At 39.9% G+C, this 19,595-nt stretch overlaps 1 protein-coding gene across 1 annotated transcript in view; it reads right to left on the bottom strand.

Moving 5' to 3' along the window:
• The window catches only part of cxadr (CXADR Ig-like cell adhesion molecule), a 46,747-nt gene that overhangs the window by 10,505 nt on the left and 16,647 nt on the right, over positions 1-19,595 (bottom strand). Inside the window, exon 2 of the mRNA XM_022199357.2 lies at positions 9,401-9,570. Within this exon, the coding sequence (XP_022055049.1) occupies positions 9,401-9,570 (170 nt within the window). The remainder of the gene's footprint in view (positions 1-9,400; positions 9,571-19,595) is intronic.

Genomic DNA, 19,595 nt, shown 5'->3' with positions numbered 1-19,595 from the left:
CTCACAATGGACACTGTGTTCATCTTGTACATATTAGCAATATAAATGGGTAATTCTATTAAAATTCCACCTGGCTCTCAGGGGAGGAAAACCTATCCTTCTAACTTCACTGGGGATCAGAACATCAGCAATAATAACAGCGATATATGAGATGAGACCACGGAGGAAAGGAAATTAAATTGCCCCAAGCTCAGCCAGACAAGAACTCTCACTTGGGCTCAACCACTTCACAGGCACACAGATGGGAGTGCTTACACACATGCACACCTCCAGCTAAAAAAAAAAACTGAACTGCACAATAACCTTGAGAATCATGATCCAATAAAAAAATCCCATAAAGAGCCCGGGGAATGAAAATGAAAAGGGCAAATGACTAGACAAGCTGGCAGGGGAAACAACAGAAGAGCACCACTGTCTGTGTGCTGCGTTTCATAACAGGTAGGACACTCAATGATACAATCGCCACCTGGCCGAGCTATTCTCAGTAGATGGATCATGCTGCAGAGGTAAAAGACCTCGACTGGCCAGTCTTAGTTTCACCAGACACATGTTAGGATGAGATCATTGTCATGTGATGCTGTTGCTCAGGGAGCCAAGAGGAAAAGGTGCAGCTCATTTGAGAGGCAAAGCAGCAAGCAGTGATACCTGTATACTCTAAACAACCTGCAGAGCTCAGAGAGAGCAGCATTGTGTCTTTGCATTCCAACTGACGCTTTTAACTTGAAAGACTCAAAGTGCTGCTGCCACAAGCTTTCACAGAACAGCTCTGCTCCGAACGCCTTTGAAAGGTGAACACAGAATCACTACCTGAAAATGGAATTAGCGTCCTTCAATACTGAGGCTAAGGGGAATGTAACAAAACATGGCTGTGAGCAATAACACAACGCTATTTTAACAAAACCTTGTCATGGCTTTACATCCAAATCCTTCAATACTTTGTCAACATACACACAGTCCTGTTGCAATAACTTCAGTAAACAAAAGGCTCTGCTGTTACGCTCAAGGACAAAAGAAGCAGTTTATGAGATAAAGTCATGTACTTTTCTTAGCAAATCCATCTCCTATTCACACCATTCACATTTGCTTTTCATGATTGTTTTTCTAAATGTTTTCACAGTGGTCGTAAATGCTCAGAGGGGCACACCCTCTTTTCAGTTCATCTGTAGCCAGGCAATGAGAGCCAAATGCAAATGACTGTTACTGTAGGCATGCCTGGCATCTCTCATTCAAGCCACACAAAGCAACATGCATTAGCTATGCTTCACCACCCCTAAAAGACCCTGACGATATGTGGAATATGTCAGATGAAGGGGGGCCATCGCTTCCCACTAGACACAGGGCTGAATAAATAATGCTACGGCATTATTTCTGATTGCATCAGTGCAAAGAAAACACAGCTGAGGCTGGTTTCACAAAGATATTTTAGAGGGTCTGTAGTGCTATGTCAATATGTATTTTGCTTATAGATTAGTCTAATGTATGTTTGACTGTTTCACAAAAAACACAATTGACTAATTTTAAGCCAAAAAACACCAGGCTAACTCAGACCTAAGACTACTGCCCATTCTGTAGCACAGAAATCTGCTATAGAATGAAACAAAACACTCAAGCTGGTTTGTATTTTTTTTTTTAAACCAATCATAGTTGTCACGGGCGGGGCTAAGCCCAGGATGCAGCTTCAGTGTTCCTTCAGTTGTTGTGGTAGGACAGTTAAAAGCAGGTAGATGAGCTCTGTGATTCAAATAGATAAACCACCGATAAAAGACCAGCAGGGCCGTCATGCTGCACAATTCAAATCCTGTGTAAAACTTGAAATTCTCAGTGTAGTATTTTGCTGCCTGCAGGTTGTAATTGATAAAGGGAATTCTGAAAATGGTAGCACACAGATAGTGGAAGGAGAGGAGAATGCCAGCTTAGAAGAGTGGCCACTGGCAGGTTAATACTTCATCCTCTATCTGGTGAGTCAGACTTGCTGACCAGCACCATCCAACAACAACAAAAAAGGAAAACATGGCTGATAATTTGTGGTTTGTCAACAGTTACAGAAAGAGCAATGACAAGGCAAAAAGCTTTTCGAGGCCCAAGAAAGCTACTGGAAACATACAGCAGTAAAGACATCATCAGTTGTTTTCGATATTTTACTTTGCAATAAGTTTATTTACCCAGAATTCAGTGTACCGTAGACAAGAACCACATTGCTTTGGGAAATGAATAACTTTAAACATCTACCTGACGTCTGGTCATTTGCTGTATCCAAGCTAAATCTATGTCTGTGAAACCAGCCTCTGGAATGTATGGCACATTATATGAACTAAATTCTTAAAGTAAACAGTATTTGCACACACCAGACATCATGAAACCCATCTTCCCATTTGAAAAAAAACAGCATTTAAAGCTCCCTACTGTGTGATGGTGTAGACTTTTTCTTTTGGCTACTTCTCAAATCCAAAATTTATCTAATAGTAGGTGTTCCTTTAAGTGAAGCCTGGATTTGCTAATCCAAACCATGTGAGCAAAGGTTCCTCTGGGAGCCTGTGGCTATAAAATTTAGCCAATTCTTTGTTAGGCCTGTTCGCTTTGGCTCGAGCACATTGCCCTAATTCTATTTAACAATGTCATATATATTAAAACAGACCCTTGGAATTAATATGCCACTAATTGCAAAGAATTTACTCTATGCATGACTGCATATTGGTTAAGGGCTATACCGATGTAAGTGTGTGTATATAGCGAGCAAAATCTGACAGGTCAAGGAGAACAAATGCGTTCAACATGAGAGGTCTGGCTTACTAAGGTTTGGCAACATTTCAGTGTGCACACATTGGACACTGCCCAGGCCTAACTTGTGCTGGATCGTGCTGGAACAGGATCCAGAACCTCCCAGATTGGGAAGGCATCTATTTAATGTTGCCATCAGTAAACACATTTTGCGTAATATCCAATGTTATCTTATGTTAATATTTCCCATTGGTCTATTTTGGACGTATTGTAAATCTGATTAAAAAGAGAGAGTGAGATGTCAGTCACGCGGGTCACACAGTGATAGTATTGAAACTGAGCGATTATTGATAAACAGACCACCTCACTTAGTTTGATTTCTTAGCCTGCTTGCTTTTCGTGGCTGTAAATAGGGCTTTTCGGCTCTAATTCCACTTTACCCTCATTTCCCTGCAATTCACAGACAGCAGGGAAATGATGGGGAAGTGATAGGACAGTCAAAGAGAGAGTGGGAAGCCACAAACAGCTGTTTCTAAGTGTCTCCCCCTGCTGATTTTGAGTAACGATTCTGAATGTCCTGATTATCAAATGCAAATAAATTATGCTTTGTTGGTGAGGACAGTAAACACCTACGTGTCATTCAATGTCCTCAAGGCACTGCGAATTTTTCAATGCGTTCCGTGAGTTTTTTTCTACGGTCTTGCAGTGTCGTCACCCTCTCTGGGTCCTGGGACCTCTGGATTTATAAATTAGGCACTGGACACAGCCAAGTGGCAAAACTGTCTTTAAAAAAAAGTTTTAAAAGATGCAAACAACTAAGAATAAACAACTATTTTTATGTTTTAAGAAATAAAGAAGTCTTACAATCCTGCAGGAAAAGTCAGATTCAACAGATAAAATTCTGAGTTAGGTACGGTCCTACCCAGCCTGAACTCCCTGGGGCCTGGAACAAAATTCTGGAAAGGGTCCCTCCTTCCTGACCCAGGAGCCATGGAAACCATCTTCCACTACCTCACAATCACACCTAACACCACAGTGCCACCACTACAACCCTCCTTCCTTTACAATAGTTCACTCCATTCATCAGTCTAAGATTAAGCAGACAAAAATACCAGTATTACTATTTTATTATTATTATAATTATAGGGAAGCAGCTAACATTTTTTTCCAAATCAGTCAATTATTCTGTAGCATATTTTATTAATGAAATGACTAATATTTGGTCTATAAAATGATGAAATATGTCTGTGTCCCAAGACTGTCTTTTATCCATAGCCCAAAGATGAACAGTTTTCTTCATGGAGGAGGAAAGAAAACATTTAATTGTAAGAAACTGTAATCCGAAAATTTAAACATTTTTTGTTCTTTACAAACTTGCTTAGTCTGATTATCAAAATAGATGCAAATGAACTGTCAACTAATCAGATTGCCGCTCTACTTGTGGCATTACAGAGAAAAACTACATTGTAAAGGCACTGAAATTAACACTGACCTGAACCACTGATATGCTAAGAGCAAAAAATACTGAAAAACTTTTTAACTGCACCCATACTTCCTTCAACACTACAGCTAATGACTCATAGAAAAAAAAATTGGTGCAAATGGAAACTCTGCAAAGGCACAACTCCAGACAAGCAAAAATGTAAGGAACAGAAGCAAGAGCGCAAAGCCCTAGCTGGGCAACAGCAGGGTTGGGTGAGTCAGTGGACAAAGAGGACAGAGGGTGGACGACAGACACACCTAATGATAAGGCTGTGTGACCTATTTGTAACATTTGTCTAACAAAAAAAACTACAGCCACAGGACACAAGGGTGAAAAAAGGGAGTGGAAGAGAGGGATGAGAAGGCTTTGACAGGTGGGAGGTAGGTGAGCAGACAGCCAGAGGAGAGGACCACACCACTGGAGCAAAAATCTGTCTCTATGGCTGCTAAAGCCCTCAGGGCATGTGGAGATCCTGCAGAGTTGTGTTGGGTCCCTGTTCCACTGCTAAAGGCTGTGCTACAGAGGAAAAACTGCCTCAGTTACAGACAGCTCCCATTACTTTCATTCGAGAGAGCGTGTCTGAGAGCACTACAGAGAACACATGCTCAGTGGAAGTGCATGTGACTCAAATTATATTTGTATTGCATAGTGTTTACTTGTTTTATTACAATACAACACTAAAGAAAATAAACGCCTACCATAGAACCTGTATTGCATAACACACGAAACCACACAGGCCCCCCCTCAGGAGAACAATTTAGAGAAAAGCTGGAGAACCTGAACAAGTGAGGGACTTCTAACATCTATAACACATGGAAAAAAAATGAAACACAGATCTGTTATCTGTTTTTGAAATATTAAAGAGACCTGTGTGAGAGAATCTACATATAGAATATCAGGTAGGAGCAAAAATCCTATTAAATTTGCAGGTAGATCATTTTTAATGTAACTTTGAAATGATTGTTAATGCAAGATTTCATATGATTTACATAATGTAGAAATTTAGATGAAAAAATAGCATATTGAGCAGCTCTCTTAACAGGTACTACTGGGTCTCATAAAGGAGTTGTCTCTGCCATGCTCTGTGCAGCAGCAGGAGGCCATAAGTCTTTTTCTCATTACTTTGCATTTCAGAATTTTTCACCATGTTGAATTATTGTGTTTGTGCAGGTTGCATAAACTCCAACCTGTAAGAGTAGCAAGATGTTACAAGAACTATGAAGAATAGAAAACAAATTGTATCGTAACTTATTATAGCTGCTCCTACAAATTCAGATTCAGAAAAGTTTATTTCAAACCCGCACACAATTACATTTAACAAAACAGAAAACAATATACAGTGGGGAAAATAAGTATTGAACGCGTCACCTTTTTTCTCAAGACTCCATTCCTCAACAAAAGACATGTTGAAGCTCGTTTAAAGTTTGCTAAACAGCATCTTGACAAGCCTGTAGAATACTGGGAGAATGTGTCTGGTCAGATGAGACCAAAATTGAACTTTTCGGCTGTCATACTACATACCATGTTTGGAGGAGAAATGGCACTGCACATCACCCAAAAAACACTATACCAACAGTGAAATTTGGAGGTGGAAGCATCATGGCATGGGGTTGTTTCTCATCTCATGGTACTGGCAAACTTCATATAATTGACGGAGCAATGAATGGAGCCGTGTATCGGGAAATTCTTGATATGAATCTGCTGCCATCCACCAGGATGAGATGTGGCTGGACCTTCCAGCAGGACAACAATCCAAAGCACACGGCAAAGTTGACTCTCAAATGGTTTCAAAAAAGAAAATCAATCTGTCAGAATGGCCTAGTCAATCACTTGACTTAAATCCAATTGAACATTTGTGGAAAGAACTCAAGAAAAGGGTTCACCAGAGGGCACCAAAGAATATTCAAGATTTAAAGACAATCTGTGCAGAGGAATGGGCTAAAATCACACCTGAGCAGTGTGGGCGATTAGTTAAAACATACAAGAAGCGTCTGGAAGCTGTCATTGCAAACAAAGGCTTCTCCACCAAGTATTAGATGAGTCTCAGTTAGCGTGTTCAATACTTTTTTCCTGTGTTATCTCACTTAATTCCACATAATCATTATTTATGGACCTGAATGTTGTGATTTCTTTTCATGTGTGGATTATTTGAGTTAATATCAATGTCTGGTAGAAATTTTGTTTGAATTGCATCTTTGGAAATGAATGTGAGAAAAAAGTTGACGCGTTCAATACTTATTTTCCCCACTGTAACATGCATGATTTGAAAAGGGGATGGATGAAGCAAAAGCTTTTAAAATTCCAATCCCCCCACAACAACAACAGAAAGACACCTAGACAGACACAGATCGGCCCACATTCCCTGACCCCAAACCAACCCCATTCCTTCCAATACACCGGGCAATACGACCCCTTTTGCTTTTAATTAATATTAACAATAATAACAAACAACATTATTATTACTTGTCATTGTTATTACCATATCTTATGACCATTATAAATATTAATCAATTATTATGATTTTTACTTAAATATAATTTTAAGTAGATGTCGGCTTATAAAAAAATGGGGATTCCTAATCATCATGTGTGTGTGTTTGTAACAGCTGTTCCACACACACACGGCTAAGGGCATGAGTCTCTCTGTTAATATTTCAACATCACACTTCTTTTAAATGCTTTTTTAAATTGATAAATATTTGGACAAGCCCTGTTATTCTCTGTTAACCCACTCCATAATTTAACTCCCCGAACAGAAACTGAGGTGGATTTTAAGGTGGATCTTACTTTTGATTGATAAAGTTTGTTACTTGCTCTAAGATTATAAGAGTGATGAGCATCTCTATCATGAAATAGGCTCTATATGTTTGCAGGAAGAAAGTTCTTAGATGCCTTGAACATTATCTGTGCGGTTTTAGTCGACTAGGTCAATTAGTTTTAGAACAGATGAACCTAAAAAAGTGGATTAGTGTGATCAAAGTGCTGAGCACCACGTACAATTCTTATTGCTCTCTTTTGTAGTACAATTAAAGGCATTAAGTTGCTCTTATAACAATTTCCCCAGACTTCAATACAATAGGTAGCCTAGCCGCGCTAGACCCAGGTCTGAAGACACAAGGGTCTAGGAACTCTCGACAGGGAGGGAGGCGGGCTAAAAGGTTGTCTATCAAATCACTCTGCAGCAATTGGGTAGGTATACAACCAATCAGCGCAACGAATAGGCTCCTAGAGCGCCGGAAGTCAGAGGATGCGGGAGTTTGGTGAAGCCTTATTTATACAGTCAATGGGTGAAGCTCAAGTATATTACAGACATGTTAACAGAAAGATTATTCAGAGTCGGTGCTAATGGAGCTCAACGACTGTTGTAGTTTTTGTTGTCGACCCTAGCAGAGAATTAAATTTGTTGCCGTGGGTTGTCTAGCGCAGCTAGGCTAGTTGTTTCTGGTTGTTTCTGTCAGAATCGTCGCACCTCTGTCGTCACTTAGTTACGCCCGCCTTCTGACTTCATGGTGATTTGTCGGCCAGTTTTAGGAGAATCCAACCTCGAGCCTTATGGAGGGTAACGAGACCCACCCTGGCAGAGAATTAAATTCATTGCCGTGGGTTGTCTAGCGCGGCTAGGCTATACAATAGGATAAATGAGGCAAGAAACACTTTTAATGTGGCCATTTTGTTTTAATGTGACGGCTGCATGTTAGAGCGGTTAACACCATCAACTTTATATATTAAATATGACAATAAAGAAGTGCATTTCGGTCTGACACTGTCCCATTATGAAGGATATCATTTCAGTTTTGGCCAAATCAAAGTAAAATTAAAATTACTGCTTAAATGTCTTCTGTGACAAATATCAGTAGTCTATTATGAGATTGTATTTTCAATAATATGCACTGTCCCATCCAAATAAATAATGATCAGTTTTCCAAGTTGCAGTACCAGCTTTCTAAAGAGGTCTTTGCAGCACATTAGGACCTAGTCTAAAAGCATATTTAAGCATTTTCCATATCATCAACTGAATGCATGTAGGATCTTGAGGTAGCACGACATGTTGTCCAATACTGTAGTTGGGTGGCTTTGTTCAATAGTTTTAGTAGCGCTTGGCTCAACAGGTTTGCAGATATAACGCATTTCCTCAGTTAAGAATCTGTACCATTCAAAAAAGTTTACAGGGAACAAGTTGATGAATGAAAGACACTTCTTAGATTCTGATTAAAATCAAAAACTCAACATAACCTCCTGCAGATTAGCTCCAGATTAGATTAGCTGTGCAGCATCAGTTGCCATGGTGACCTAGTATGTGAAAAGTTTGGCTTGACGCTAGGGCTGCCGCTAACGACGCGTCGACTAATTGTCTGAGCACGATATGTAATCAAAAGCGGAAGTGACCGCGCAATGCAACAGAAATCACCGTCCGACCGGGGCGCGGAACATGGACGGACATCCGCGCTGTATCTTGCATAGCCTATATTATATTTGGCCGGTACAGCGCTGACATCCGCGCTGTATCGTAAACGCGGATGTCAGTATTTGCTATACAGCTGTTTCTAAACGCAGATGTCAGTGTTTACTGTACAGCTGTATTTAAAGGCAGATGTCAGCGCTGCATCCTGCATATATATGCAGGATGCAGCGCGGATGTCCATCCATGTTCTGCATGATTTCTGTTGCATTGCGTGCTCACTTCCGCTTTTGATGACGTATCGTGCTCAGACGATTAGTCGACGCGTCGTTAGCGGCAGCCTTACTTGAGGTTCAACATCCCTCACTAACCCCTTATTCTTGCTTTGCAACACACTGCTCTGCTCTCAACCAGTTAACATCAAACTGCAAAGCAATTTCTCGCTGATGACCACCATTTCTTATAATCCTTGTTTCTGGTCTTTGTTTCACCTGACAAGCTCTTAATTATAAAGCTGTGCTCTGTCATATGCACATAAACATATTTTCAAGGCACAGCTGTGTCATTTCTAACTGGGTATAAAACTCTGTTACAAATACTACTCTAAATGGTACTGAAGTATATATATATCGACATATTTTTGTCAAAAATCTACTTCTGTTTAACTTTCATATAAAGCAATTCATTGGGATCAGAAAGCTGCAAGTTGCTCTTTATGCACCCACAAGGCAAGAACAAAGTTTGATGGTACCAAATCAAAGCCAAAGAGAGGACAGATCTGTGAGGGACATCAAGACATACCACTTTGTCTTCACTCTGGCTGTCAGAGGACACCAAGCTCCATTCAATATCCAGCGGTCCAGAATCCTCTGGGGCCAGAGTGAAATGGCAATCCAGCTTCACGCTCTGACCGCTGGCCTTCTCTATGGAGGTTGGCCCTGTAGATGTGATCTCTAAACCTGAGGCCAAGCCTAGACAGAGAAGTATAGAGAGACTACATTAATATAAAAACTGCAACACCCAAACAATCACATTTGCAAACAGGTATAATATGGTCTAAAAAGGCTGACACATTTGTAGCGTTCTTGCAGACATTTTAAGAACTTTTAAATGCTACACATAATGCAATTCAATACTGGTTACATGCTCCCATTAGTCAAAGAATGACACATTTAGATTAAAATTCTATGACATCTCCTGACAGTCATCAGTCACTGATAAAAAAATCATCTCAGTGTATCAAAATTACATATTTAGAAGTTTATTCCATTAAATAATCCCCCTTACCATAAAAGGGCTTGGCGGTAACTCTACATTACCTCCAACAGAATGTGCTGATTGTTATCTCATTTAGAAGTGTCAGAGGATGCAGATGAGGTTAAAGAGATTTCTTCCAATGTTATAGATCAGTGTAGCTCAAGATAACATGACCTTACAAAAGGAAAATAAAATAAAAACAATATTTTAAACAGTTTGGTTTTAATCATACAGACCATTAACAAACTTATTTTGTCCACTGTATTTTACAGTCAATCAAGGCTGGAACGTTTCAGCCACAATGATCTCATCAGGCATGAACTTTCCATCCATTTTTCTTGGTTCTTTTCACGCAATGCAATCTCTTGCCTTGCTCCAGCTCTGGCAGCAGCAAAGCAGCACTTTCTTTGAATGTTGAAGTGTTTTTCGTATTTATAATTGTTTCTTCCTCCTGAGAACAAATGAGCTAAACCTCTGTAGTAAGCTTCAGACCTGTGCACAAATGCAGCATTAGATGACACTAATTTCTCTGATTAATCATCACTTAACAGTTTTAACTCGATTTTGGTTGCATGGCAGTGTACAAAAGTCAATGACAGTCGACCATAGATAAATGTAAATTATTGAAATAGAGTCTATTGGTCCGTCTCTTTCTTGCATCTAATTGTATCATTTGCATGCAAAGTTGATGAAATTCATCATGCTTGACTTGCTTTACAGAAACATTTTCAGTCAGCTGTCAAATATTTTAATTCGTGGAGTGTGTCAGTCATGAAATAAATATGGCTACATCTTGTCTGAGAAGCAAAGTACTTCTTAAAATATGCATAAATGTAAATCACACAGTTAAAAAAGCCTAACAGAGCACAACGTAGCTTAGCCAAAGGAATGGGGATGATAATAAAAAGAGAAACTGTAGCCTATCACCAAACTGAAGCAGACTCAAGCATTTATTCTTAGAACGAATAAACATGATTTCCTGGTGACATCAACTGGGTTAAGATTTTCCATTCAATAAGAGATTTAAGCTGCTGCAGGAACACAGTCCATAGAGAATGGAGTTGTCACATGTTGCCTCAATGTATTAAAATCCTTCTGACAGCCTGCCACCTTCCAGCCAACGAGTGGGGGGAGAACAACTTAAAAAAAATCATCTCAGCATGTCTAAATGCTACAAACTCTTACCACACAGCACAAATGGAACCGAACACATGTAACTCAAATTATCTCCCAGAAACAAAAGGGCATTTTCATTCCATTTCGATCATAAAAGTCATGGCATGTTCCGTGACTACATCTGCATCTCATTTAGGTGCTTTTATGCTAACTGACAGATAGAGCTTGCTCCAGTGTGCAAAGATAATTGGTGAAACAGAAGCCAAACCTGGCAACTGTAAACACTTTAACAGGAAAATTAACCTCTTTTCTCCTCTTTGAAAGGTTCTGTGTGTTGATTACAAGGTTTCCATAAAAGACAAACAAATTAGACTACATGAATAAGCATGACAATGCACAAAGCAGTCTGAACAAGTGTTTAAGTAAATTATGTAGTGTGAAGAGTCTGTACTGAAGCCACCCTTTGCATTCTAGCTAGCTTGAGTTAAATAAGGGCACTCAACAGCGCAACATTCAATGCCACATTGGTTGTCATGCTTCTAATTTAAATCTATGTACAGTATGAACAAACTCAAGTGATAGTCAGGCTACTTAAACGATGGTAATTCCAATATTACTTCTGGAGTGATTCTGACATTGAGACAACTGATTGTACGGTGCAAGTTTCTACATCATGACCCTCAGACTATGAGCTACAGGTTGAAGTGCCCAAACATCACTCCCTTTGAGATGAGGCTGACAACTCGATGAAAAACCCCCATAAGAGCTTACAGACATACAGAAAATGACAGTCTCAGTCACACCCACTATTGTTAAAGCTCAAAGCCTGTAAGCATCTGATATGGTCGCAAAACACCAGCACAGTTTTATTCCCCAGCCGCTGGTGCTGCAGCTGGTGGTTTCAGCCCACAGATTATGACAGACACCCTTGATGGAGCGATCCATCGCCTTCAGCATGAGCAGAAGAAACGGAGAGCCAAATAGAGAAAATCGAGGTATGTGTCTATCACTGTCAAAACGGATACTCAGATTGGCATCTGCATGACGGAAAGCTGGATCAATTCATCAAGCACTTAAAGAAGCTGGGGCAATTTTTTCCAAAGTTGCTTAGAAAGGAGGAAAAAATCGCATTCTGAGAGAAAAAGAAAGCATTCAGCTGGAACAGTTTACAGAGTGACTGCATTCTCTGACGGGTAATAAAGTACAACGTCAGATGTACCTGTTAAATCAATGACAGCCCTAAGAGGCCTTCGGCAGCATTTGTTTAAATTGCAGTGCAGCCAGCACATTTTCTTTTCAGCACCACACAAATGGGAAAAAGTGTCATTTCAGGATATCATCCCTTCAACTAGCAGATTTGTTTGCTTAATACACCTGAGTGGCTGGGCTCAGGTGACAGCAGATGGAAGAGAAACAAACACCAGGAATGTAGTCCAAGGTTGATGCCCCATCAAAATCAACAAACGCATGTTTTTTTTCCTTTTCCCCCAAAGACTGCAAAAACCTCCTTAATCCTTTTAGTGTAAACTCAAGTAGAGAAAATGCAACGCAAATATTATATTTTGGTAGTTACTGAGTAGTTACTATAAATCCACACCTTTGGCAAGGCAAGCAGGAAATGGTAAAGTCCCTAAACCTATTTCCTTGTATGGTATGTGAAGGGGTTCAACATCAACATCACATTTTCTGCTGAACAGGTTTGGTTGTGACTCATGAGAGATTTGTTGCTCTCTCACTGACTTAAAGTAGGTGGAGCTCAGCTGGAAAATGGTAGTGTCATACATTTCTGTGCACTAGTTCAAGTTTAGCAACATCTGAATCAAAAACGTGATAGTTTAAAAAAAAAAAAAGTATTTCCACCATTGCTCGCCAAATCTGATCAAATCATAGGGACACATTAACACTGAAGCAGACTAGCTGACTTTGTAAGTGAATATGCGTTCTCTCTCAAACCCTCAAATCTTTCAAGTTGATTGTTGCTCATTTAGTCATAAATATTTAATGTTACAAGTTTTCAAGTGCACATTTTTAAGTGCTACATTTTTATGTTTAATGCAAAAGAACCCAGATCCAGTTCATGACATGAAAGTGACATAAAAGTCAAAATAAAATGAAGATTGAACTCTGTAACAAAAATACTCTATTTAACCATTTGAAATTCAACTAAATCAGATCTGAAAAAAGGGCAGACAAAATGGAAATGTGTCCTCATGAAAACTATTTGGCCAAAACTAAGTCTTGTCTGCTGAAAACATAGTAAAATAGGAATAAATACAAAAGAAATTAAATGATGCACAATGTCCTTATGAAATTTTAATTTAAAGCGAAAAATAACATTTAAAATCGGTAGTTTTTCAACGTAGTTACTGTTTATTAGCTTGTGAAAATTACAGCTTTACAAAACAGCATCCTTAGACAATACTAAGATTTCAAAATTTTAAATTCAGCTGACCTGGATATGACATCTCCCTTCTGTTGCCTGTGTCCTGTCATCGCAAATCACAATCATTATTAGTGAGGAAGAAAGAAAGTAGGCATGTAATTGTTCGCATTTTTCATGGTTCTGTAATAACCTTAGTTTTGGTGACACAATTATGTACATTTTTGGTACAGCAGACAGAAAAAGTTTATATTCAACCAATAAAAACACCGAGAAGTACTTACATAATTCTCTTTGTAACAGCTCTCAAATAATGCAGACAGTCAATCAAAATAGACTGAGCTATTTACGAACAATAAATATAATTCAAAAAATTCATTAAAACAAAATAATGTTTTTCCTCATGAACTAAAAACAACCATTAAAGCCAGCAGTTTTGTTTCAGATTGAAAAATTGCACAAAGTAATGCTCTCTGTCTCCCTTTTTTTTCAGCACTGAGGATGCAGCCATCTTGTTAAAAAAAAAAAAAAAGATAAAGGAAAAGAAAAATTGTATTGGACTTGTCAGTGGACAAAAGTGACTAGGGATTTAATGTATATTTTGCAGCTTCTGGAGGTGCAGGAAGAGTTATTAAACTAAAACTCAGTGTTTAATACATACTAAATAAAATGGGCACGGTATCAGCCCACATTTCAAGGTTAACCATGTTGCAGCTGGTGAACAACAACACTGCCAAAACATTCTGGGTGATACTTGCACTTGAGAATTTTCTTTCCAGGAGCACAAATATATCCACATAAGTAGTCCTTTGATACTAATCATTTGACTCACAGGCTTTACCAAACCAAAGAAATTTTACACTGAACCCAAGCAGCAACCGTTGGGCTGAAAAGTGAAGCCAACACAGCAGTCTAAAACCTACAGCTCTTTGAATGTCCACTCAGCTGGCTCCAAAACCAAGTCAGCCTCCATAACCTCAATTTTAAAGTGCTCAACTTTATAGCATGTTACAGCATGTGTAACATGCTGTTAAAACGTGACCAAAAAAAACAGTGTTGGTCTCTGCAGCGAATTTCTCCATTCATGACAGCTGTACAGGGATGAATTTTTTAAAAACTCTCCAGCTTAAATTGTATTAAAGCTTAAAGTTATGTGCAATTCAGGGCATTTCTTCTTTAAATAACAGGTGGATGCCATCATAAGACAGTCCATCACCCACCTCCAAAACCAGGAGTTATGACCAATTCATACATGAACGTCCGTGTCTGCAAGAGTACAGATAATATCAATTTTATCAACCACCCAAATCAGGCAGGATCTATGTCTGTATGCAGGTTATGACCGTTCAGGCTGTCCGCACTGTAAGCGTGTCCACTACACAGGAGCAAGGAAAACAAATAGTGCTCAAAACAAATGCTTGTTTAGAGTGGCCACATGAGGAGCTTCTTGGTCATTCACTTAAACATTAAAAGAGTTAAGAACTCACTGCCAAACTTTGGAGATGCTTTGTGTTTTTCTGTGTTCAATATGAGGGGCAATGTGACCGCCTGGGTAGACTGGTGGACCTACTGTAGTGTGAACAGAACTGTGTGGTATCAAGGAGGGACCGTTCATCTTTATGACCGAACTGCACATTGCATACTTAATGGTTCAGGACGAATACAAAAAGATTAAAACCTTAACTGTTGCAACTCTAGCAGAAATGTGCATGTTCTTGTAGGAACCCTTTACTTAAGTCAAATAGAGGACTGAGAAAAACGATGTTTTCAGGACCTTTAAAATCACACATTATCATGGCTTAAAAAAAAAAAAAGAGCGATTGCCTCTAACCACAAAATGGCAATTTAGATAATTGCTGTTTGGAACAAACTCTATGATTGAAGGATGATTTCAACATAACTGACAGGATAAATCAACCCCTACCACTAGCTTCTTAAAGTGAAACACAAACAGTCCTGTGAGTGTAGTCAAAAATGCAGGTCACAGTGCTAATCAGTAACTATCGGCTATCAACACAAAGTATACAGTGTAAACCTCAAATATTTGGGACAGCAGTGATCTCAGTGAGCTCAAAGTCCGCAGCAGTGACAGAGCGCTGCATATAATCATTGACTTATCATGGGTGAGCTTCAGTCTTTATTTAGAGTAATGGCTCCAGAGCCAAAGTAAACTGGCCTTCTTCCTTGAAGGTAATATAATCGACTGATAAGGGAGGCCATCATTACAGTCCAAGGAAAACTATGAAAAATGGACTTCTGGTAAATGCAGTCATGCATGTCCACCAGACACACATTTATTACTTTGAGCTCAGTGTCTGCCATTGTAGTACTGTGTGTGTGTGTTTCTACATAGTAGGGGAGCAGAGCAGTGGGGGATGGCACATTGGCTAATTAAAAAGTCTGTCTTAATAATTATTCATGGCTGTCTGTGTCTCTGTGAGCGGTTCATTCCCCCCAGTCTTCACCACACTGTCTGACACAGCACACCCAGCAGTTACTGGGAGACCAGAAATGAACAAGAGGAATTTAGGGTGTCAGCATGCTCCACCCTATACGCTCACTGCTACCATCTCACTCATTCACCCCCCCTTTCTGACCACTTCTGCCTGTTGTCCCCTCCAACACACCCATGATTGTGGAGTACCAGTCCCCCAGGCCTCCAATTCTCTCCAGTCCTACTGATTGTAACCACACCACCCACCCCCTCCACCTTTGTCGGCATACAATGGGTAGTGAATCCTGTCTCCTGGCAACCAATCCCTTGGAGAAGGTTGCTGTGGTGCTTCGGAGGCAGCATGGGAGCGGGAGAGTGAGAAAGAGAATGGAAGAGGTAGATAGACAGTGAAGGAGATAGAGGGGAAAAGGGGTGACACTGACAATCATAAGTCCTGTCGGGGTAGAGACTTTACCAGGGTTTTGTTTGCAAAGGTTACATAAAAATGAATATATCACATTTATAAATAACTTCAAGTACTCTTTTGTTAGTATGTGTATGTTTGAAAAGCATTGTGTTTTATGGCAGGAAGTGAAGGCATAGTAATATGTTAGTTAATTCAACGACAGAAAAGCCCTGATGTTCTCTACAATTAACTGGAAAAAACGTGCATGTATTGGTATCAGCAAACAGCCAGACTGATTTGAAAAACATCAGGATATCAGTTATTGGCATTCCTATTTTTGATATCAATTTAATATCTGCAGACACCTAAAATGTCAAATGATTAGTATAGTAACTGTATCCAAAGCACTTCATAGTCTGCCTGTCATTCACTCACACGATAGCAGCAGGGCACTATGTAATTTGGGGAGCCTGGGACGGAATCAACCAACCTCGTCACTAGTAGACAACCTCCTCTGTTCAGGCACATCTACCCCTGTTAGCTACATTAGCTGCACAGTAGATGGAGACAGACTGTGTTCACACACCGAGTCAACTTCACAACTTCACCTCTCATAACCACAGGTGATACTTCAAACACATATCAAGAAATCAGATGAACATGGAGGCTTTTTCCATTCTATTCTGAGGTGCAACAGTTGAATTCACTACATGACAGCCAGAGACAGCCAGTCACTTGGAGTCAAGCGGAGACATCTGGAGAACTGATGTAGGGGAGCCATACAGTCACATCATGATTAGGGGACTGCTGTGATTCAAGACAGCTTATGTATCCTGCTGTAATTTACTTTTACATTGAAAAGAGATGTGTTGTGTGCATTTAAGGACTCAATTTTCATGATTTCTACCTTTTAAAATGATGTGGTAAATTTGGCATCGCCTGGCCCACTTCTGAACTGAACAATACTGATATTGATATTTGGGAGGTAAAAAAAAAAAATCAAAGCACAATTAAAAACAACAGAAGCAATCTTAGACTCCCTTAGATTGCTGGGACCACGATCTACACTGAATGGTTGTACAATCAACTTGCCAGTGCTGTCTGCTGTATGTAATAGTGAGACTGTTACCAAACCTAGTTTGGCATTTCTGCACTGCAATTTCTTGTTACTTGTCAGCTGACATGCACATGGACAGTGCAGTAAGATAACTGGCCTATACAATGTATCAGTCTCGCTCTGCTCTGTAGTCAAGAAAAATTAGCTTCTCTGTGACATGTACAGAGATTTCTAAGCATGGATACCATTTACAGAGAAATGTTTTGTCAGAGGTCTTCTAGACAGACATGAGGTTAAGCTGTGTGGTGTAAGAAGTAGCTTGAGCAGACAGCAACAAACCCTGAAACCAAGAGACAGTTTGACAAGCTAACCTCTCCTGACCTAAGCCAAAGGCCCACAGTGTCTTGGCAGGGGCCACAGTGGATCATAAGCTTCTTCTGAAGTCACAAAAGCCAAGCCTGTGCACGGGAAGCTAAAGGCAGCAGCTATTTCTGTCTCATAAGGCAACAACAGTGACAGAACAAGCTTGGCTAGGTGGAAAAGGTGAATTATGCGGCATTAGGATTTACTTCTGTTTACGCTCTTTTAAAGGTTTGTGTATCCTTAATGCAGTTACACTTGCATTTGATCTGCCGCGACAGCACTGGTTTATAGCATTTCAGTCAAGTTCTAAGTATCTCAGCCAAACTGCTACAAACAAAGACATATATGTGTGTGAGTAAGTGTGGCGGGGAAAATGGAACTAAGAATTAAGATAGGCATGGATGGATTCTCATCTTTTTCTCACAACACTGCGAGTGGAATATTTTCAGCTCCTTGACAACCATATATACACACATTAAAACAATCTTGAAACAAAGCATTATTTCCAGCCGAATGAAAATTATCTGAGTCGTAAGAACAAACACAGAGAGAGCGGTGACGGAGCGTTTGAAGAGCATGGCGCATTTTTCTGGATGGGCAGTGATGGTGGGATGAACATTAGTGATTCATTACAGCAAATCTGCAGTCTGTGGGGCTCTGGAATGAGCAAATTAAGCAGCAGAGACACTCTCCCCATTACAAACAGGCAAGTCAATCCCCTGTGACCACACTGAAGAACATCAATTATTTCAGGGACAGCAGAGGATAACTTCATAACTTGGTTGCTGCTCAAAAAGAAGGCTCTGAATGCTCGCCCCAGTGCTCCCACAGGAACTACTCAATTCGATGCAGTGTGGGTGCCCTGAGAGCGAGCTTGGCCGTGGTTTATTTAGTGTTGTGGAGGGCTGGGACTGTTGAACCATACTGATTGTGCTGTAATGCAGCCTGAAAGCTCCACTTGCCACTCAGAGTAGCCATCAATCCCTAGTGCGGATGGCCTAAAGGCTGTTTTGACATAATTGAACATTAAATGATGAAGGGGTGACGAATGACAGGCACTTTACTCAGCAGACTGAGCATTTGACAGCTTTTAGACAAGCCTGTACGAGACGTGGTTAATACAATATCTGTGAGTGTCCACAGCAACCAATTGCTGATGTATCTATGAGCCTCGACAGTGACAGTAAATTTGGCTTTATCATTTCATTCATGAAAACCCAGGCTTACCAATAACCATAGTATTTTTCCTATAAGAAGCAATTCATGCTACATTAAACATTAAAAATTCAAGGGGGGAACTTAATGTTTTTATATCATTTATTTGGAATAAATGTGGAAACTGATGTCTTCAAACAACAACGGAGAAAATAAAAGAACTACATTAAGGGAGCAGGAGAAAAGAAAGAACAGGAAGGACAGTCACATTGGCTTGTCCTTAATGGCTGGTTAAGTCTTTATCACAAAAAATTTCAAGTCATGGTCTTGGAATTTATCCTTCTTATTTATAGAATTCATTAGCATTTTACAAGGTGTTGGGAATGGATTTTAGCAGCTGGTGCTTGTTTTACCTCTCTGCCACCATGAATTGTTCTGAAGTTACACACAACGCAGTAGAAGCAACTCAGGAGAAATACCCTTTCCTCCCTCTACCTCCTACCCCTGTGAGAGGAGGGCACATTTATCTCAAGCCCCCTGAAGAGTCAGATAACAATGCCCAGCATCTCCAGTATCTCTGAGACCTGTGCAAACACACACACAATCACACACACACACACATAAATACAAAAGGCCTCTGTCCTTCAGGATTTGTTGAATTGGTGACAATGTGATGGCTGGCTGTGCGGTAAAGCTGATAGGCAAGATGCCAGTCCAAGGAGCAGCACACAGATAGCCCACTGATAACATCATCATGGGAAATGATAGCAAAATGTACCGATACAGTCATGTTAAAAAGGAAATTAAAAGAGAAAAGCGGTAAAAGAA

This window comes from Acanthochromis polyacanthus, chromosome 17 (assembly GCF_021347895.1).
Source record: "Acanthochromis polyacanthus isolate Apoly-LR-REF ecotype Palm Island chromosome 17, KAUST_Apoly_ChrSc, whole genome shotgun sequence".
Classification (NCBI taxonomy): Eukaryota; Metazoa; Chordata; class Actinopteri; family Pomacentridae; genus Acanthochromis; species Acanthochromis polyacanthus.
Note: the sequence above shows the minus strand (reverse complement) of the source record. Positions and strands in the feature narration are given on the sequence as shown.